Source organism: Micromys minutus (assembly GCF_963924665.1).
Source record: "Micromys minutus genome assembly, chromosome: 1".
Classification (NCBI taxonomy): Eukaryota; Metazoa; Chordata; class Mammalia; order Rodentia; family Muridae; genus Micromys; species Micromys minutus.
The window spans coordinates 55,192,636-55,214,805 of record NC_137969.1 but is presented as its reverse complement, the minus strand read 5'-3'; the positions used below and the strand labels follow the sequence as shown (position 1 = coordinate 55,214,805).

At 42.1% G+C, this 22,170-nt stretch overlaps 1 protein-coding gene across 1 annotated transcript in view; it reads left to right on the top strand.

The window, feature by feature from the left end:
- USH2A (usherin) overlaps positions 1–22,170 on the top strand; it is a gene marked incomplete at both ends in the record, with an annotated part of 645,989 nt that overhangs the window by 456,448 nt on the left and 167,371 nt on the right. The window contains 2 exons of the mRNA XM_080923960.1: positions 17,147–17,345; positions 19,428–19,596. Of these exons, the coding sequence (XP_080780086.1) occupies positions 17,147–17,345; positions 19,428–19,596 (368 nt within the window). The remainder of the gene's footprint in view (positions 1–17,146; positions 17,346–19,427; positions 19,597–22,170) is intronic.

Genomic DNA, 22,170 nt, shown 5'->3' with positions numbered 1-22,170 from the left:
GGGCCATCTTAATAGAAATATGGAAGACTTTGTTACCAAGAGTAATTTGAAATATGCCAACTTGGCCCAAGCAGTTGCACTTGACTATTTCAGTATGTGGCCTAGAGATTGTTTTTGTAATATTTTGATGAAGAACATGTCTGCTCTTTGCCCTTGTCTAAATAGTCTGCCTGAGGTTAAGGTGAACAGATTTAGATTAATTTTTTTGAAAAGGGGAAGTCTCCAAACAGCCTGGTGTAAATTCTGTTGTGTGGTTACTAAAGTTCACTCTTATGAAGAGCATTTTAATGAAAAGGAACAAGTTGAGAAAGAAAAAAATACAAAATATATGGTTCGAATATTCAAGGGACACCAGGAAGTAAAATGGAGCTGAGGAGTTGAGGCTTGGCACCATGAAGGAAGCCTATGAGAGGCTATTGGTGAAACCTAGTTACAATGGAAGGTCCCAGTGTATTGGAGATGCCAGTTCCATGGGGTGATAAACAAGAACAACAGCAAAGGTATAGTGGATCAACCTGAGCTTGAAGTACTACAGAGCTAAAGAAGTGATGCCAACTCTTAGGAGAAGTCCAGAAGATCATTTGTGGATCTCAGACATTGAAACAAGAAGCTGTAGCATTGAAGTTGCCTTGGAGATCCAGAGATGTTAAAGATGCCAGAGCCATGAGATACCTACCAAGGAAAGCTGCTAATGGGAGTGAAGCCAGCTCAGGAGAAAGAAGTTTGTTGCAGTCAACAAAGATGAAAAAGGAGTTGAAGGTCTGAAGACTGCTTTGACATCTGACATGGAGATGGCAGAGGTTGGAGTTTACCCAGCTGGTGGCCTGTCTTAATTCATGGATTACTGTAGGTTGATGTCAAGGCAATACATGATTGGATAGTAGAGAGTGGGTGGGAACAAAATTTTGGAAAAGCAGAAGAGGAGGAGAAAGCAAGGGATTCATGATGGAGGTGTCAGAGAAGGATAGTTCAGATTAAGGTGAATTAGATCCGTTTTATCTTGTCTAGGTCGGTGGTTTATATTTTTATTAACTGGCTGTAGACTTATTGCTTAGATGTATTGTGGATTGAGAATTTAACATATAAATCTGTTTGATAAGTTATTGATTGTTGAGTCATGATTTGACCAGGCTGTGGAGGACTGTGTGTAAAAGCAATGGCTGAGAGGCAGCTGGAATGCGCAGTTCCAGCTCTGTTGCCTATGTGAGGTGAAGGTGTTTGGGGCCCATGAAATGAGATGTATGGGTGCCAGGCTTGGTAACTAACCACCTAGGGGGTTGTGCTTGGCTCCACATTGGGATGGATCTGCATTGAAGCAGCTCCACAGACTGAGAAGTCCTGTGGAGTGAGACCACAGGACTGATAGCAACAGAATCTTTTTTATTTTTACTGCAACAAATTATAGTTAAGTGATTGGATGGATATCAGAAGAGACTTTGAACTTTGGACTTTTAACATTATTGTTATGGCTATAAACCATAGGGACTTTGAAAGTCGGACTAGATGTACGTTTTTATCATGCTGTGTTTATGTATGGCCCCCATAGACTCATGTGTTTGAACAAGCCTATGGAGGTCAGGGAGAGGAATGTAATAGTTCGCATATGCTTGGCACAGGGAGTGGCACTGTTAGGTGTAGCCTTGTTGGAGGGAGTATGTCACTCTAAGGGAACCTCTGAACTTGTAAGCCAACACAATTAAATGTTGTCCTTTATAAGACTTGCCTTGGTCGTGGTGTCTGTTCACAGCAATAAAACTCTAAGATAATCATCATCATGATTATCATCATCATCATCATCACCATTGACTGTTAACAGCAATAAGATTTAATGCTCTTTCCAAGTATAGAAGTGAGGCTGTTATTGCCTATCCCTCTGTACTCTATGAAGCTGAAAAGGAAATGTGTGTGGTTCCTTGTCCTGTGTTAATTCTAATGAGAGGAATCACCATCCACCTAAATACATGTAGACTAATTCTGTCTACCACTATATTTCCAATATGATAGGCTCCTTAGGAATATATACATATGTCTCTAGTTTTTTTGTTTTGTTTGTTATTTTGTATTTTTTCCATCAGTATGAAAAGTGGTATATTGAATTTAGCAAATCATAATTATAACCATTAACAAACACAAGTAACTGGATGTTAGCTACTCATGTTAAAATTGTACTTTGTATTCTTAAGTGTGTTTTTTGAAGGAAGAAAAACCATACATTCCCACGTAATTTTGGATGTTGTAATTAGCACTGTCCTTGCCATCCGTTTTCATCATGGACAACAGGACTAGGTGCTTGCTGTGTGAAGAAAAGCAGACAAGTAAATTGGCCATCAGAGACTTCCATTTGTTGCTTAATCAAACATATTTGTGGTTATAATAAAATAGGAAGCAAAAACAATTTCAAAGGAAAGATACAATTTAAAATTGTTCAAAGTTCCATACTGTACGGATCATGGGAAACTGAATAGATATTTGCAAATCATGTGAAAATACTGTCAATATTGACATCCCAGCTGCTGAGTCACGTGGCTTGCTGAGTCACATGGCCTAGAAAATGCATTCACAAAGCATCCTCAGCATTTCTTACTCCTGACCAATATGGGGAGATATTTTGGGAGTTTGGGGGAGGTCTCGTGTTTTTAATAGAAATTGCTGGTATATGGGGTCTTTCTCATTTACAGCTATCTTAATAGGTATGTAGTGATATGTTACTATAATTCTAATTTGCACTTTCCTAATGTTTAATGAGACCAGTTATCTTTCCTTATGTTATTTGTCAATTAACTAATTGAGGAAAATCCTTGCAGATATATTGCTAGTTTAATTGGATTCATTATTTTCTTGTCGGATTTGTCAAGTTTTTCATATAGTTATATACATATCTATTTGGAAAATATTTCTGTCTAATATCTTGCAGCAAATGTTTTCTCCAGTGCATGGCTTGTCCTATGGTTTGGGGAAAACGGGGGTGGGGTGGGGTGGTTTTGTTCTGTTCTGAGACCGAGGTCTCATGTAGACTTAGGATCACATCTGGCTTCACACTTGTTGTGTGTAGCATAGTGTCTTAGTTTTATTGATGTGAAGAGGCATCATGGTGATTCTTATAGTGGAAAACATTTAATTGGGACTGGCTTAGACCTTCAGAGGGTGAGTCTCTTATCATCCTTAGCATGACAGCAGACAGGCAGACATGATGCTGGGGATAGCTGCAGTTCCGCATCCAGGCAGCAGGCAGCAAGAAGAAAGCACTGAACCCAGCTTGGGCATTTGAAACCCCAGTGCTCACCTCTAGTGATACACTTCCTTCAGCAAGGCCACACTTCCTAATCCCTGTCAAGTATCCCACTCCCTAATGGTCAAGCATTCAAGTTTTTATGAGACAGAAGACTTAAATGTCAGGGCACTGGCTTTGCCTTTTCTTCCTTGTCTGGCTTCTACATGAGGTGTTAACACAAGAACTCTTCTGTGTTTGCGCTTGGGAGCTTCTCTGCAACAAGTTCGAGTTCCAGACCATCTTGGGATGTATGAGATCCTGGGTCAAGGGAAAACCCAAAACTCCAGAAATACAAATTATATTCCTACTATCTTTCTTCTCCTAGAACAGTTTTCCAGTTATATTTTGAATTTACATCTGTAATTAAAACTGATGTGTGAGACAACGTTAGTATTATTTTCTGTTGTTTTCTTTTTAAAGTAAGTATTTTGTTGCTGCAACACAATTTATTACAGTGCTGAATATTTTAGAATGCCATGAAAAGTGAATATGAAGACACATTCTATAGGATGCTTTTGAATCTTCTATTGAATTTATTAACATGTTTATCAGATCACCAGCATCATTCTTCCATATGCTTATTGTTAGAGGTTCATGTGACGTATGAAAACATACAGTCTGACTCTTCTGTTTCATCTTTTTAAAGCTTGCTCTAGCTTTTTTGTTTAATTCTGCTTTTACAAAGAGATTTTGGAAACAGTTTCTAATATCTACAAACATCTCTGTGGTTTTAATTAGGACTACATTAAATCTGTGAGTGGATTGGAAGAAAATTTGTATCTCAATAGTACCTAATCTCTCAAGTGTTAGACACATAAATTGCTTATGTATCTGATACATCCATTTCATCAACGTTTGATAGAGCTCAGTACACAGTAGTGAAGGTGTTTCATTAGATTTGTGCCTAATTGTTTCCTTTTAGGGGTGCCACTATTAATGTTCCTTTAAGCAAATTAAAATGTAATTGTCTGTTATTGGCTTGTAGAAACACCATTGATTTTGATATCATAAAACTGTGTTCAGCAACCTTACTACATCCATTATGAGCCCTGGGCATGGTATCATAGATTGCTGAATTCTACACGGATCTGCAAAACAAAGCCTTCAGCCCTTTACCATTAAGGATGTTATTTGCCACCTATGACATTTAGAGAGCAACCTTTTATTGGGTGGAGGAATTACCTTTTGGTACTCACTCTCTGAGAGTTATTTATTGTTATAAACATATGAAATCATGTCACATAATTTTCTCACATTTTACATTTTGAGATGATTAATTATGTGCTAATTTTAAAGATACTGAGCAGTGTGCTTTCTCTGACTAAGCCCTGTGTGGCTGTGATGTGTGCTTTGCTTTTTACATGCTTCTGGGAGCCCCTTGCGTTAGTCTGCAGATGTTTCCATCTCTCTCAGAGAACTGCTTCCGTGCACCTTTTCTTCTGGCCATGCCTAGAGCTTGTCTGACTGCCTTGCTAACTCTGTCCCTATAGAATGGGTTGGGGGCTGCACCTTTATTTTGTAGCGAAATTCCCTAAGACGTCTTAAATGTTAGTGGAATTCCCCGATGAAACCCACTTTTGCCTGCTTTCCCTTGGGGGAACCTTTAACTTGGAATGTGATATTCTTAATCCTTTGTAACTTTTCTAGCTGTTTCTTTTCAACTGCGCTTTTTCTTTTAACTTGGTTATTCGAAGGGTTTGTCAGTTTCAAACAGTTTGTCGGCTTTAAGAGCAGAAGTCTGTTTGCAGTGTATGTGTTGGTTTATTTCCTTCTATGGTAGAGCCTTCTTAAAGGTTTTTAATTTAGATGGCCTTGGTTTTATTGATATTTTTCTGGGTTTTTTATTAGTTCTTTGATGATTTTATACAATGTGTTTTTAGTCATATTCAACCCCCTTCCCAACCTCTTCCCAGATTTACCTATTTCATCACCCGCCCAACTTTTTGTTCAAACTCTGTTATGACAATGTAAGTAGTAAAGAGCAGTTAACTTACTTGATATTATGCCCTTTGAGAAAACTACTTCTACCAGCCTCCATCTCCTCGAAACTATCTTTTGCCAATTGTTCTTCTGATAAAGGTGGGAAATGAAGCTTCCTTCTTCATGCTTATCTGACTTGAGCTAGCACAGGTCTTATGCAGGCTGGCACAACCCCTGCGAGTTTTTATGTATAACCACCCTGCTATGTCTGGAAAACACTGGTTTCTTTGGTCATCCACTGCCTCCGACTCTTAAGATCTTTCCAATTTCTCTTCCATGATGGTCCCTGGGGCTTGCAAAAGGAGTGCAGAGGATACAGGTGTCCCATTTAGACTGAGTACTCCGAGATCTCTTCTCTGCAGCTTGACAACTTGTGGTCACTATACTTACCATAGTCTCCTGCTATGCTGTGTAGTGTCTTTTTGAGTTCCTACTGGAAACAATCTTACTGATTCAACACCATTCCTACCAAAATTCCAATACAAATTCTGCACAGAATTTGAATGGGTGGTCTTAAATTTCTTTTTGGAAAAAATCAAAAACAGGGATAGCCCAAAGAATCCTGAACAATTAAAGAAAAAAAAGATGCCTGCTGGAGCTATCTACATCTCAGATTTCAAGTTATACTGCAGAGCCATTGTAATGGAAATAAAAAAGGCATGTTGTTAGGTTTAAACACAGACACATGGATCAGAGAAATAGAATTGAGGAACCACCCATAAAGACATAAACTCATTGTCAACTGACTTCTTGACAAAGAGGCCAAAAAGACCCACTGGTGAAAAGATGACATCTCCAACAAATGGTGCTATTGGAACTGGAGGTAGCTACATGCAGAAGGAAGGCAGATCTTCACACCTGTACAACACTCAACTCCAAATGGAGACACATCCTCAGCCTAAGACCTGATGATAGATATGTGATCAGACATGTGTGAGGAGACATATCCTGTGTCAGAAGACATACATATGAGAAGACACATGCTAGAAGGAGAAAGGGGGAATATACTTAAGCTCGCTGGCAGGCAAGGACTTTCTGAACAGAACCCCTCTAGCTAAGGCATTTAGAAGGACCCCTGATCTCTTGAAAGGACATCCCATCCTTTTTACAAAGGACACCATCAGCCAAGCACTGAGGCAGCCTACAGAGCAGAGAAGAATATTGGTTTTTTGAACGATTATTTTCTGTTTGCCATTCCAGATAATTCTGCTCTTGACTGTTTCTTGCTTCATTCTTACTTTTCTGTTTCCTTGGAGAGCAGTTTTTTTTTATTGGTATAAGAAGTTGCCCGTTGCTTTGAGTTTTCCTGATCTCTGGTTTAGGCAGCACACACCACGCACCATAAGATTTGATACTCTCATTTGTTCAAAATACTTTTTACTTATAGTTAGACCTTACTGCCTTGTAGATTGTTCACAGGAGGTGAGTTAATTTACAAACACTTTAGAGGGTTTTTTTTTTCAAATACTTTATACAGTTTTTTAGTTTAATTCACATGTGTTCTAGGGACACTGGTTTGTGATTTCTCAGTTCTCTTACATGAGTTAAGGTCTGTTTCGGGGCACAGATACAATCTATCTAAGTCATCAAATGCACAACAGTTGCACTTAAAGAGCTTAAGTGCCTCTTTGAAGAGTGTGTTTTATGGGTAGAGGAGGCTGAGTCATGGTGGCTTTGGATTATCTAGAAACAACCTGCTGTATTGCTCTGTCAGCTCTTGTCAGAGGCACTTTGACATCTCTACATAGAACTGTGCTTCCTCTCCTGGGCCTTCCTGAGATGTTATTTCTTTCTGGGGCTTCTGCCTTCCTGCTTCCTCACGGTTTGTACAATTGCTGCCACCTGGGAGGGAATGAGGAGAGAGTAAATGGGAAACAGCCAAGATCCACCTCCCTCTGGGCCACAGGCTGAATAGAAAGGGGATCTGCCCTTGGTCTCTCTGATTCTGCTTAGGTCTCAGCAGACATGGCACAAGATCAAGGCGGGGCTATGAAGGACAATGAGGGAACAAAACAGAATGAGAATTCACCCCATACTTTGGCCTGCACAGATCTTTTGCTCTTCAGTCTTCGACCTAAAGGGTTGACAAAGCATGCCAGTCTTTGAGGCTCGTGTACATGGTTCTCTGTCTCACACAGGGCTGCCCTTGGGTTACATGTGGAGGTTAAGGTAAAATGGGAAGAACATTCTCTGATATGTATTCCTCATGACTTGATGCCTTTCCTGATGTTACCACCATGGTTACAGTCCAGAGTCCTCATCCCACTGTGATATGTAGAGAGAGGGGCTCTCTAAGCTTTACCCCATGCTCAGCAACACCAGATGCTTCTCCCTACTGTATTTTTCTTTATTGCAATGGCTTTAGCTGATTTGTTTTTTATTTTCCTTCCTTCATCCAGAGATCTAACAAAAAAAAATTTTTTTATAAAAGCAATTTACAACCAAATGTTAGCCTGTAAAATGTTTCCTTTCTTAAAAGGAACCATTGTGGCAGAGTACCAGTCCCCAAAGGCAAGGCTTCGAGGAGTGAGTACAGGCTGCCAAGCCATCAATGAAAGCTCGCCAGCACCAAAGGAGTTAGCTTCCTATGTGCATAGTGTCATCTTACGTTACACTCCCTGGCAAAGAATACTTGTTAATGACGCTTCTGGATTGTTTGTTTTTAAATCCCCTTTACATTAGCAATATGTAAAAACAAATGTGAAATCCACTCAGAGAAATGTCAGTAGACTGACTTTACTTCCGGATCATGGCAAATGACTTGGCTGCTTACAAAGCAAACATTCTCAATGTCCCCCTCCCCCGCCTTTATAAAATGCAGTGTCAGCAAAAGTTGGCTCTGATAGGCTCTACTAGCATGTACCTATCACATGAGCCTGTTTGATTAGATGATGCCTGGAGCGCATCCGCTCATCCTCGTCTTTGACCTTAACTCACGCTGAGGTTTGGACCACATCATCTGCGGTGCTGGCTCTTGCCGTGTTCTCCACATTCTGTGTAACCCAGAGGCACACATGCACGCAGAAAGATCCTACAGACCACCGTTGCTTCTGGATCTGCCCCTTTAGAAACGAGCTCTGCCCCCATCCTGCCTGCACATTTCCTTCCTGTCATCTTAGCATCGGCTGCTTCGGTGTCCCCAAAGAATACTAACTTACTGATCGATACCCCAGACATGTCTGGCCACGGCCTACACGTGCCCTGGGTAGTTCATTTATTTGCCTTGGTGGATTTGCTAGAGTGGAATTTAATCAATAGCTAATTCATTAATTCTGGTCCTTGAGACTGCAGAGAGGACTGGGTAGAGCAGGCAGACTGGCTCCTGCTAGGATTGAAATAAGACAAGCCAACCAACAACAGCTTCCCTGGGTACTGGGCTGCCTGGGACGCTTGCTTATGCTGTCTCCATAAAAGGGAATGCTGAAATAAAAAAACCATGAGGAAGTCTTTTCCTGTCCCTGCCAGTATCCCCAAGCCCACGGTTTCCAGGCGAGAGGGAGCCCAAGTCTCATCTTTTATTGCCTTTAATCGAGGCCACTTTGGTTTGAGGCTGAATCTCTGGTGTTGTGTCTGAGGTATTACGTCCTTGGAGTGCCTACAAAATAACTGTTTTTCAGTTTTGCCTGGAGATACTGAATGGAGCCCATAATATTTTTATAATGCAACATTTTAGTCATGATTACAACAAAAGCAGCGATAGGCCGAATTCTTCCAAAGGAGTTAAACCATGAGCATTATGCATAAATCTCGGGGTATGTTCAAATTATTGACCTCAGAGCTGAGTCCAGTGGGAGAGGGCAGAGCTTACAGAACTTCCCTCACCTCTTGTTTGAGGTGAAACTGATAGGCTTCTAGACTTTAATACTGTGCTTGAGGCGTCAGAGACTCTACCAGGCATTTTCTTGGATTCTCTTCAGTAACTCAGAGCCTGAACTTGGGGTGGGTGGAAATTTACAATTTCATAAACATATATGTGCTGTGTATTAAACTCAAGATTTCATTTATTTCAATAGGGAAAATATAAGATGCAACCTATTAAGTTGTAATTCCATCACATGTCTTCTAAATCAGTGGTTCTCAACCTTCCTCGTGCTGTGACCCTTTAATACAGTTCCTCATGTTGCTACTTCATAATGGGAATTTTGATGCTGTTATGTGTTGTAACTGTTCTGGGGGATGGAGGTTGCCAAGGAGAATGTGACCCACCGGCTGAGGCACTATTCTCTAAACTTCCTAACTTGCTAATATGGACCATTGGAAGTTATGTTTAACTTAGAATTTCTGTTTGAATCTTTAGAAGGTAAGGGGATGGTTCTTCAGATAGAGGATCTGTTATAGACTCAATACTGTGGTACAGAACTCAGTGTCTTGTGACCACAGTGACTTTTGGAACTTACTCCTGCATGTACATGATGTGTGTGCCCTCTTCTCCTTCCTGAATACCTGCTGTCACAGTGGCAGCCTTTGCATATCCACCCCTTCCTCCTCCCTCACCTGTAGATTATCTTTGTATACGCACCTCTAGATTCACCTATTCCATGCTCTCTGAACCCCATTTTTGGGTTCATTTGCAAGTACATTCATTAATTTTGGGTGCAGTCAACAGAAAGATGCAGTCCCCGTTCAGAGAATGTAAACACTCTTGGTGTCTCATATGACCTGAAGCCCTCAGAGCCCCTGACTCTGCCGTATCCCTGAACCATGCCCATACATTCAACTGTCTATTGATGCTCTCCTGTGATGTCTCTTGTCATGTCTGTCATCTGGAACCAAAAGTTAATTCTTACCAGTCTGGATATCTTTTCCTGTAAATGCACCCCCTTCCCACACTTTTAAAGTTCCTGTACTTGACAGTGTTCATCTTTGGAATTTCTTATTGAGTTTCATGCATGTACATAAAAGGTTTTGGATCCACTACTACCCCCATTTTCTCTCCTCCAGTTGTTCCCTTAACCTCTACACTGAAACTTTTCCCTCCAAATGTCATGACCTTTCTCTTTTTTAAACTCACAGAATCTATACAGTGTTTCCTGTATGTGCCTGAGCATCTAATAGATCATCAGTGGCCTTTCACGGGCTGCATCTCTGAAGAAACTGTCCTCCAACTTCCCCGATATCCAACAACTGCCCACAGCTTCTCAGGAATAGAATTTCATGGGTACCTCCTATATCTTTGCTTGAATTTCGGTACTGTACTGGTCTTGTGAATGCAGTCACTGTGAGTCAACATGAGCGAGGCTTTGTCGTGTCCCACAAATAATTCACTACAGATATTCATTCACTGCTTCTGGATCCTATGATCTTCCTACCTTCTCTTCTGGTCTGGTTCCTGGGGAAAAAAGATGATAAGATTAGGCAGGTGTCTCATTTAGAGTTAAGTATGCCAGTCTCCTTATCATCTTTATACTGACCACATGTGGATCCCTGTATTAATCACTGTCTTCTGCAAAAGAAACTTCCCTATGATGGTTGAGAGACACTCTGGCCTATGGGTGCGAACAGAAGGACATAGGGGTCAGTTATTACTGTTTTTATTAGCCAGAGTGATAGTATTAGGTTCTTCCCAAATCCCACTGACCTAGCCAGTGATCAGCCTAGGCCCAATTAACAGCTCATTCTTGTAAAAGGGTCTTTAAATATAGTCAGAGAGCAATTGATTGATTGCTCCCATGACATTGATGCTTTAATTGCACCAGTGGGTACATCTTGTTGGGACAATCATTGTTGGAGCTTACAGAGTTAACAGCTGGGCAAGATAGTTGATGACTTTTCTCCATGGTGACACTATAGAACCTTCCAGCAGCAGAAAAGCTGGCTGGGTCAGTGGCAGCTTAATGGCTAGAGGGAAGGGAGCTTCCAGGTTGGTACCATCTTGATGTCTCCATCGCTATGATTCAAGTATGCAGTACATTTGACACGAGTTTTTATCACCAAGTTCTAAGGGTGACCAGGGCAATGGCAACAGCCTATAGTTACAGAACGGTCTAAGAGATCTCAGTGACCAACAACTTGAAAAGAAATAACCTATATTTAGCACTAGGCTTTTGTTAGCCCATGTGTCCAGGAGAAGTATTGTTCCCCATTGTAGGGTAACTCCACTTAACCTCCTTTATAAAATTAAAAAAAAAAAGTATATGCATATGTGTGTGTATATGTGTGTGTCTGAGTGTCCACTTTCCGCAGCTCACATGAGGTGGCCCAAAGCACAACTTATTAGAGTCGGTTCTCTCTTCTAGCATGTGAGTTCCAGAGATCGAATCCAGCCCAGGTTGATGGTTAGAGCCTTCATCTGTTTTAGTCACATCCCTGACCAGGACCAAGTTCAGTGAGCATGGATTTCGGCTATCTTGCTGCCAGGCCAGTTTCCCATTCATGGTTCTTCTCCGTGTTCGCTGCCACCATCCTTCCCCTGCCTCTGCTGTTTCAGTTTATAGAACCCATGTGAAAGCTGACCAAATTCAGTTAGATTCAGAGAGGAGAGGCTTACTACCTACCCTCGCTCCCGGCTCTCAAACTATTTCTAGTTATGAGTCTCATTTTGATAGTTAGTATTTATGATCAACTGTTATGTTTCATTCCATAGCTAGCAAAAATATTACGCTCATGTTTGCCTCAGAGGTTCTGCTTCATTTTTTCCAGCCATGATTGCCTGATGCAGCTTGCATTTCCCTTCTTCTTGCTTTTGCTTACTCCTTACTCTTTATCGAATGTGTTTCCTCTCTGTGTTGCTCATTGGCTGCCATCACTGCCCATCATCGGCCCCTGGCTATCAGATGAGGCTCTTGGGTTTCCTTTGTAAAGTCCCCAAGACGATCTTCTCATAACCAGATCTCCTGATATGTATAATGATCAATCTCTACTGTTGATGGCTATGGTGCCAAGAGGCAAAACATCCCAGAAACACTCGAACATGCACACACACACACACACACACACACACACACACACACACACACACAGAGTGAGGGGGCGGGATCTTACTCATCCCACAATGCAGCCATCCTGGGTTAAGTTCCTTCATGATAGCCTAGCCTTGTGTCTTTCCAGTCAACCACTCGACTCTACCATGTTCAGCTTAACTTTGTGCTGTCTGTACATAGTCATCATCAGCCCAAAGCCACTGTGCTCCGTCTCTGGCCAGCAGCATGCTCCAGCAGAGAGGCAAGCATCGTCTCTATGATCAACTGCCAAGTCAGACTCCTCTGTAGACAGTCACCTAGCCACCTCCCAGCCACACTCCACTCCAGAAATAACAGATCAAGCTTAGTTACTTCCATGGAGCAAACCAGGAGAAGCAAGGACTGCCAATTTCTCAGCTTTCATTCTCTCTGCATGATGTTCCTGGAGCTGGTTTCCAGAACCTAGGAAATGTCGGGGGCATGGGAGGTAAGGGGTGGGAACATTAGGTAAATAACTCCCCTTTCCTCTCTTGGCTCAGAAATTTCCAATGGTTTTCCAACACACTCAGAAACAAATCCAAATTTATTTTCTTAGCCTATAAAATCCTGCACAGTTAGCAAGCTCCATCCCAGCTTACCAGCAGACAGTCTGTCTTGTTTTTCCATCAGTCAGTCTCCTGATCAGTATACTCCAGGGCTACTGGATTCTTTGACCTTTTCCACAAGTCCAGCACCTGGAGCAGGCGGTAACTCGTTACTTTGTTTCAACTTTGCTACTTTGTTATTCCTTTTGTGTTTCTGCACTGAAGGTTCAGACGTCCTCAGACCAGAACTTGAGGCCTTAGCTACTCACACGTTGTTAATTGCTCATCTCCCTCCAGCAAAATGCAACTCCAATGATCAAAGGGACATTATCTATCTCTTTCAAACACAATGATACCTGGTTTGCCTTAGGTATTTAGTATTTGTTTAAGTTTAAACTTTGGAAAACTCCCCAGATTGTGTTTATTTGGATTGGTTAGTGGGATGGACGGCTAGTGTCCCCCAGAATCTTGATGTTGCCTTTGAAGTACTCTTAAACTGATAAACTGCCAGTGCCCTCTGGAGGACTACTTGAAATTCCTTAGTGAAGAAGTGTGAGCCTCACCTCCTATGGAGCCCTGGTGCTCACTCTCCCTCCTCACCATTCCTAGTTTGCCCCCACTCTCTTCAGCCAGGTTCTTGTGGTGCAAGAAGTACTTACTGGCAGGAACCTGATAGAGATTCCTCAGGGACTATGTCAGAGTCATATAGATTCAGCTGAGCATACCTGCAGCTAACCATCGGATTGAACATGGGGACCCCAATGAGGGTGCTAAAGAAAGGTCTAAAGGAGCTGAAAGGGGTTGCATCTTCATGGGAAGGACAACATTATCAACCAACCAAACCCTCCAAAATTCCCATGGACCAAAACACCAACCTTTGAGCACACATGGAGAGACCTATTGATCCAGTTGCATCTGTAGCTTAAGATACCAGTGTCTGGCATCAATGTGAAAAAAGGCTTTTGGTCCAGGGACGGCATGTTTTCTCAATATAGGGGAATGCCAAGGCAGTGGGGTGGAGAGGGTGATTAGGAGAGATTGCATACACCTTTGTGAAGGCAAGTGGTGGGGGAGGGGGGAGGGGAGGGGGGTGAGTGAAAGGGATAACATCTCAAATGTTAATACAGAGTATCTAATAAAAAAATGAGGGGGAAAAAGAGGAAAGAAGACTAAAAAAAAATAGAAGTAGTAGTGGCGCTGAACAGTTACCCTGCTTCACTCTAAAAGTAACTCTTCTTATGTTACAATGTGTGTGGTGACTGAGATGTGATCTCTCTCAGCAGGGTGGCGACTCCTGGCTGCCTGTCTACATGGCTAATGTTGTCTTATTTCTCCTGTACTGGTGCTTCCCAGAATCCCCTCTGTCTTTTTTTTTTAAACAACTTTATTTTACAAAACAAAGATAAATGTACAGATTTTAAACATTTTTTGCTTAAAATTATACATTTTTTGTCAGTACTTTTTTTTCAGATTTTAACAGCCGCTCTGTCTTCTTAAACATGTATTCCTGTTCCCAGGAGACCATCTTGGGTGGTCTAGAACATGATGGCCTTGGCTTATGTGATTTTAGAAAAATGACAGTATTTGACTGTGTTATTTCACAGTTCACATGGTGTGTGTGTATTTTATCTGCCTTGCCTTTTCTGGCTTGGTATAGTTCTTAATAAACATACCAACAGAGCAGTTAAGTACTCAATGTCTTAAAAATCAAGAGTTAACATTTTGTCAAAATAGATATTAGTTTTCTATCTAAACGATTTTCACTGTTTGTAGTAACATGGTCTAGACTATTGTAGTGGAGAATAAATGCTGCATGAAGGAGTAACAAAAGTGTCCACATTTGTTAGAAAACCAAAACTTTTTCATCTCTAAGAGTTTAGTCTGAGTTCTGGAAACATTTGAGATTTTTTCCCCTTGTGGCTCCAATGTGCTATTTTGACAAATGGTGGTCAAACATTAGAACACGGTAATAAAGTGTCAGTGTGAAGCTAAGTCTTCATAGAGCATCCTGGCTCCCAGTGTGTCAGCATCTACTTGGGTAAAGGTAGCTGATAAGAACTTGTGTTCTCGCTGCTTTCCAGTGCCCATGTTTATCAGAAGTGACACCTTTTTACAGGGGGAGACATATTGTTACACAGTATAGCAGAAATAGAACAAAGACTTTGTTATCAAATGACAGAAATAGAAGGAAATGTCCAATTGGCATGTTTGACCCCATGTACTCTGTCATGTGTGTACACATAGTGGCTTCTAGCAGGGACGATTAAAAATAGTGTGAATTCATCCCTGGCCCTACCAGACCATCACTTAAATGTTGTCTTCTGTGGCTAGGAGGTAGCTCAGCTGGTTAAGTTCTTATTGCATAATCACGAGGACATGAGTTGGATTACCAGCACCCTCAAAAAGAGTCAGGCATGGTGGCCAACGGGCTCACTGACCAGCTAGCCTAGCCTAGTTAGTGAGCCTCAGGTCCAGTGACATACCCTGTCTTGAATTGAAGGTGAAAAGCTCCTGAGGAATAACACCTGAGGTTCACCCCTGTCCTACACACACACACACACACACACACACACACACACACACACACACATACACACACACACACACGTACATGCCCTTTGGCCTGGCTAATCAGATCCTAAACCAAAGACATTTAGAGATTAGCTGGCGAGGTAGCTGAAAATTAATGCTCGGTGTAAGTTATTGGGAAACTTATGGCTAAGACTTGATGTTGGGCCAGTGGAGTGGCTCAGTACTTGTTGCCGAGCTTGATGATCTAAGTTTGATGAGAATGACCCCTCCCTCAAGTGACAGATGGAGAAAAGCTGTCTTCTGCCATGCAGGGGTATGCTATGATGTGCTCATACCATGCACACAAACACAAACTAAAAGCAATGCCTCAAGACATAGCCCGGGCTCATGTGTACCCACCTTGCTTTGGAGCATGTGCATTGAGAAAGTCCTCAATGTCCCTAATGTCCCCAATTTCCTCCAAATGGTCTCTGACATTTCTTTGCATTTGAAGCACTGCTAGGAAGATCCATTTCTTCGGTAACTCTACCTCCTGGGTGGTTTGTGGTTGGCAAGCTAGGAAATGGAGGTTCCCATAACGAACACCCTTATAAAGAACATTCGATTGCTTAAAAACCGAGTGGCCATTTCATCTTAGACACAGGCATACTTTTCAGGGCTAGTGTACAGTGAGTGTGGAACAACTTCCCGACTTATCGATATGTTACTGTTCCATCAGCCGTGGTGAATGAGATCAGAAAAGTAAATCTGAGTGTCTCAGTGACTCACATCTGTCATTGCAGCACTCAGGAAGCTGAGGCAGGGGGATAGCCATCAGTTCAGGTCAAAACACAAAAAGATTGATGTCTAGATTCATATGGAACCTGCCTCAATTCTATGTACATGATAGAATTTTGAGAACTGAATGGAATTCTGACGTGAATGGCAATTCACACTGTGCTAACCCAGAGTCTCTGGCTGGACATGTAACCAGTCACATACAGGCACCGCATGTTTTGCACACAGAAAATTGACCATGGACCATGGCAGCCAGTGTAAGAGCCAACGGTAGAGATTTAGGCTGCAGGACCCAGACAGACAGAGGAGATGACACTGTCTCTGAGAGTCCAGATTCTGCAGGGCTCTTCATGATTCTCAGGGGCTTTCTTAGACCACCACAGTCAACATTCCTGAAGACATCTTATGGACAAAAATGGAGAAGGTGACAGCCGTGTGCAGAATGCTAACACTGCACCTTTGGCCAGCGAAAACCATGCCATTTACCCTTGGTTTTATAAAGGAAAGGAGAGGAGAGAGGGAGAGAGAGAGAGAGAGGAAGTTATCACTGTCATAGTTCAGCTTCGGCTGTACTTACCAAGGTTTCTCTTCAGTGTGTGTGTGTGTGTGTGTGTGTGTGTGTGTGTGTGTGTGTGTGTGTGTGTTTCAACAAACCTGACATGCTATGGGCTCACCCGATTCCTCACAGAGACATTTTCTTCTTGCCTTGGAAATTTCAAACAAGAGACCACTGGACCCCTACTGTGTAGAAACTCTTAAAACATGCTGAAGGTAGTCACGTATATCAATGTGTGTGTGTGTGTGTGTGTGTGTGTGTGTGTGTACACATATGTTAGCATAGTCAGCAGCATGTATTGTATGTTAGTACCCATCTTTCCTGTGCCTCAGTCAGAGAACTGCTCACAAAATAAGAGCCTTTGACCAATCTGGAGGACTGCGTAAATAAGGTTGGTAGCAGTGGTATTAAATGTCTCTTTGATAGTATTAGATCTAGCCTGGAGCGGTGCTTCACACATGTAATTATGAAGCAGATCACACACACACACACACACACACACACAAATAAGTATTTACATGTTTATGTATATTTTTATCTGTTGTAGATCCCTTCAGATAGATTGGACAACACCAGGAAATCCAAATGGCATCATTCTTGGGTACGACATTTTACGGAAAGTGTGGCGCCCGTGCTCGGAAACCCGGAAGTTAACAGACAAACCCAGTGATGAGCTTTGCGAAGCAGTCGAGTGCCAATCCCCTGAAAATGTCTGTGGGCACACTTGCTACTCTCCACAAACTAAGGTAGACCTCTTCACACACAGCAGGGACGGCCTAGCTCCCTACTCCATGTTCGATTGTGATAAATGCTTCTCAGGTTAACGGCGTGAAGACCCCTTAGAGATGGAAGCGTTCTTCCAAAACCCTACTGGCCTCATGAGAATTCAGCCTTACCATTCTTCATCCTTCAGGAAATGTGGGTTTATTCAGATGATAAGAACCCCCTGAATTTTATTGGCCGGAGGGACTTGGAAGTTCCATTACTGCAAGTCCATTCCGCTCCAAATGTCTGTCTGTCCATGCAGCTCTGATGAGTTACCATGAACTGGACTGTTCCTGGTTTGTCAGAAATATTTTAGAATTATGGCCACTTATAGATTAATGTCCATATTAGTTGCTGTTTAGGAATCAGATCAATAATACAGCCAGACAGAGGGTTTTGTAAATGACTTTTATTGACAAACAACACAGAAAAATACTTTGTTTGAAGGTAAGATTTCATCTAATGAAATAATGTCCTATTTATCAGTAGCTTCATGCTCTCGATGTCTAAGGCCCCTCCCAAATCCATAAGATCCACTAGAAAGGGACTCCGTAATTAATAAAGTGAGTTTCTGAAGCAATATGGATTGAAATACAAATTATTGTGGCTGCCACTAGCTTAGCAATAGTTACTGTGTAAGAGACGCAGAGAGCCAGCCGCCTGGCTACCTTACAAATTGCATATCTCTAAAAGTGTTATGTGTTAGTTTGAGTGTATGCATGTGTGTAGTGAAGACATGGGTGTGCATACATACATAGGAAGGTCATGGTAGAAACTCTTTTTTTTATATAAAATGCCTGCTACTTAAATGTGCAACTTTTAGAAACACAAATGTATCCTGTCTAGTATATTTGTGCAAGGAGTTGGTACTGGTTTTGATGAGAAGTTCAGAAATAATACTTTTAAAAAGCCTTCTTGTGGAAGTCTTCAGCGTGGCCTGTAGCTTCACATGCGTCTTATGCCGAATACGGCATTGGGAGATGAGTCATCCAACTTACATGTCAAGTGAGACTGATCCTGCATTCTCACTGCTGACAACTAAATCCAACAAGACAGTTGTATTGCTCTTTGGTTAGGAGGCCTGCCTGGGTGGCTGCATTACATTCCTCTGCTCTTAAGAAACTTTGTAAATGAGCCACCAAACAAGTGGGGCTGGGAAGGCTCTGAGGCTGTGTTCTCTGCTGATGCTCTGAGCTCGCTTCCAACGAGGTAACATCAGCAAGAGGAAAATTGGAAGTGTCGGTCTTTGTCTGCCTCAGAAGTGTCCGTCTAACTGAAGGAATTCGGGCCAATACAAGTTCCAAGGCCGTTTTTCAGCTGCTATTCAAGGTTTAATTTGGTTTATATATAGCATAAAGATACAAATACTTATTTGATTGTTCAAGCATACAATTTTTTTCTGTGGCTAGCTCCGGGCAAAAACACAAAGTTGAAAGGACTTTTCAACATTAATTTCCATATAAATTCATTTTTGTATTGTAGTAGTCTGTGATATATATTTGCATAGGTGTATATATGTGTGTGTATATATATAGATGTGTATACATATGCAGAGAGAGGAGAGAGAGAAAGAGATTGCTTTATTGGAAGAGAAGGTCCATAAATAAATGATCATATACATTATAAGGAAAATTCAGTTTATTTAATAAAAAGGATGAGCGAGAAGCAGTTTGCTTCTTGGTGTGCTGTTTCAAGTTAAGCAATTGTTCAAACTTCTGTGTGTGTGTGTAAAGAAAATGGTTCATTTACAATATTAAGTACAGAAAGCATTTTTGTACTGTATACTGGAAGCATTGGCATTCCAAAGATAATTTACATTCACATAACGTTATAATTCAGAACAAAGCTTAGTTGAATAGAAGGAAGGCTGCATTGTATCAACTGACTTTTATGGAATCCATATGATTTTCCAGCTGCAGGTAATATGGTCACCTTTCCAGGCCTTTTGAGATTATTATAGTCCACAAGATTATGGTATTCTTAATTGAGCAGATACATTTGTTTTTAAATGTAAAGTTGCTCGTATTTAAAATAGCTCTCTAAAACCTATTCCAAACATTCAGGTATGTTGTGACGGGCTTCTGTATGACCCTCAGCCTGGATACAGCTGCTGTGAAGGGAAATACATCGCACTTCTTCCCAATTCCACCAGAGTTTGCTGTGGAGGACGAATGCAGGAGGCACAGCCAGACCACCAGTGCTGCTCTGGGCATTACGTTAGAGTTCTTCCAGGTGAGCATCCTCCCCACATTACTCTAGGATTCTTCCAGGTGAGCATCCTCCCCACATTACTCTAGGATTCTTCCAGGTGAGCATCCTCCCCACATTACTCTAGGATTCTTCCAGGTGAGCATCCTCCCCACATTACTCTAGGATTCTTCCAGGTGAGCATCCTCCCCACATTACTCTAGGATTCTTCCAGGTGAGCATCCTCCCCACATTACTCTAGGATTCTTCCAGGTGAGCATCCTCCCCACATTACACTAGGATTCTTCCAGGTGAGCATCCTCCCCACATTACACTAGGATTCTTCCAGGTGAGCATCCTCTCCCACAGTATCTAACAGCTTAGAAGCTGTTTCATGCCAGCAAACCCCCTTGAGAACTTTTCCATCAAAACCTGAACCACCAAGGCAGAGCAAGGGGTGTGCTTTAAGGGTTGTTTCTCCAGCTATGGCTGAAGGAGCTCTGAGAATGGCTTATCAGACCTTCCAATATCTCCTGAAGATAGGAACATCTATGGTGGTATTATCCTGTGTGGCTCAGTTCATTCACATCCTTCATGGTTTCATCGGTAAATCTATGAATCATGAACTGTCTGTGCTGGGTTCCCTTCAGTGTCAACTTGGCTGGATTTGAAATCACTTAGGAGACACACCTTTGCCAGGGAGTGTGTTTCCAAAGAGCTTTAATGGAAAGGGGAACCCCCCAGGCTGGATGTGGGCATACACTGTAGTCCCAAACAGAATAAATGAGAAAACAGAAGGAAGGCAGCTGAGTTCCTTTCCTCTCTGCTTCATAACTACAGAGCCGATGTGACCTCAAGCTCCTGTACCTGGCCTTCCCCCACCAAGCTAGTGTATCCTCAAGTGTGAGCTGCTCTCACCCTTCCTAATTCGAATTCTGTTACTACAAACCTCGTCACGCAATAAGCAACAAATCCACTGCCCTGGCTGGGAACCTTTTCTCCACTCCCTCTGTCTCTCTTCCGAGAACCGTGTACCTCATCCCTAAGCGGATGGTAGATGCAGATGCAGGTTCCATTTATCTGAGCATTCCAAACCCCAGCGGCTAAGGCTGTCCACTAAGAAAGCTGGACAGTGTTTTCCAAATTCCAGTGGCATAAAAGAGTGCCTAGTAAGTGTCATGAGGACAGTGGCAGCCGCCGTTTATAAGATGAAAGACATTTGTGATGTTCTTCTAACAGGTTGCTATCCCTCTTTTCTTCTCTAGTCCTTCCGCCAGCTCCCCAACCAGGTTCCCTCTCCCAGAGTCTAGACCACCAACCATGGGATGTACCTAGAGGGATCCATGGCTCCAAATACATAGGTAGCAGAGGATGGCCCTGCCTGACAGCAGTGGGAGGGGACGCCCTTGGTTCCCCAGAGTATGGGGAAGGGGATGCTGGAGCAGTGGGGTGGGAGAGTGTGGGTAGGTGGGGGAGCACTCCCATACAGGTAAAGGGTAGGGGGAAGGGCAGATATGGAATGGGGGCCTGGTGGGAAGTGGGATATCATTTAAGATGTAAACAAATGGAATGATAAAAGAAGAAAAGAAAGAAAGAAAGACATCAGATAGGCCTTGTATTTTAAGGGTTTCCCCTAACTTGGCTGCAGTTTAAAGCAGTTAATAAAGTGGGTTTAGAGGAAATGTATGGTACAACCTGAAGGCTCAAGATGGGATTGCTGCTGTGTTCTGTCACAACCCCACCCCCAATGATAATAACACTCCGCTATAAAAGAGACAATGCAGGAGGCAAAGGGATGAGCATCACACCCTTTGCTTGCTTCCTTTGGAAGACAAAGGAGGTTGCAGAGAAGCAAATAGAACTGATGAAAACATTCATGTCACTTGTTCAACAAGTCAAAAAACTAGCCTGGTTGCTGGAGTGGCCTGGGCTCAGGTAACTTTCCATTTGTCATGAGGTTAGAATGTATTTACTTATATCCATACACGTTTGCATTCGTGTGTGTGTGTGTGTGTGTGTGTGTGTGTGTGTGTGTGTGTGTTGACATGAGTCTGATCTCTGAGAACTGGTGTCACAGGTGGTTGAGAGTCAGCTGAGATGGATGCTGGGAGCCAAACCCAGGTCCTCTAGAAAAGCAGCAAGCTTCCTTAACCACTGAGCTGTCCTTCCAGGCCCAGAACACTGACATTTTTTTAATGACAAGAAAGCAAACAGGAAGTAAGAAGAGTGATTTTTTTTTTCAGATGTCTTAAGGGAGCTGAGTGCTGTGAGAAACACAGCTCAGCATGAGCTTTCTGCTGAATGCATGCTTAGTTGAGGCATTAATGTTCAAATGTTCCATGTATCCCATGAGTGTGACCACCAATAGATGATGAGAGGAATTATCTAACCCTGATTTTGTTGGTGTTGTTTTTTGTTTTTTGTTTTTGTTTTTGCAAAGCACAGGATCAAACATGAAAGATATTAAGATAAATACTACTCCAAGTTAATGCATGATAGCGAACTTCACTCTGACCATTTTTGCCTTCCCCTCTGACTCACAGAAGACTATAGATAGATAGATAGATAGATAGATAGATAGATAGATAGAGAAATAGAGATATTTATATAGATATAGAT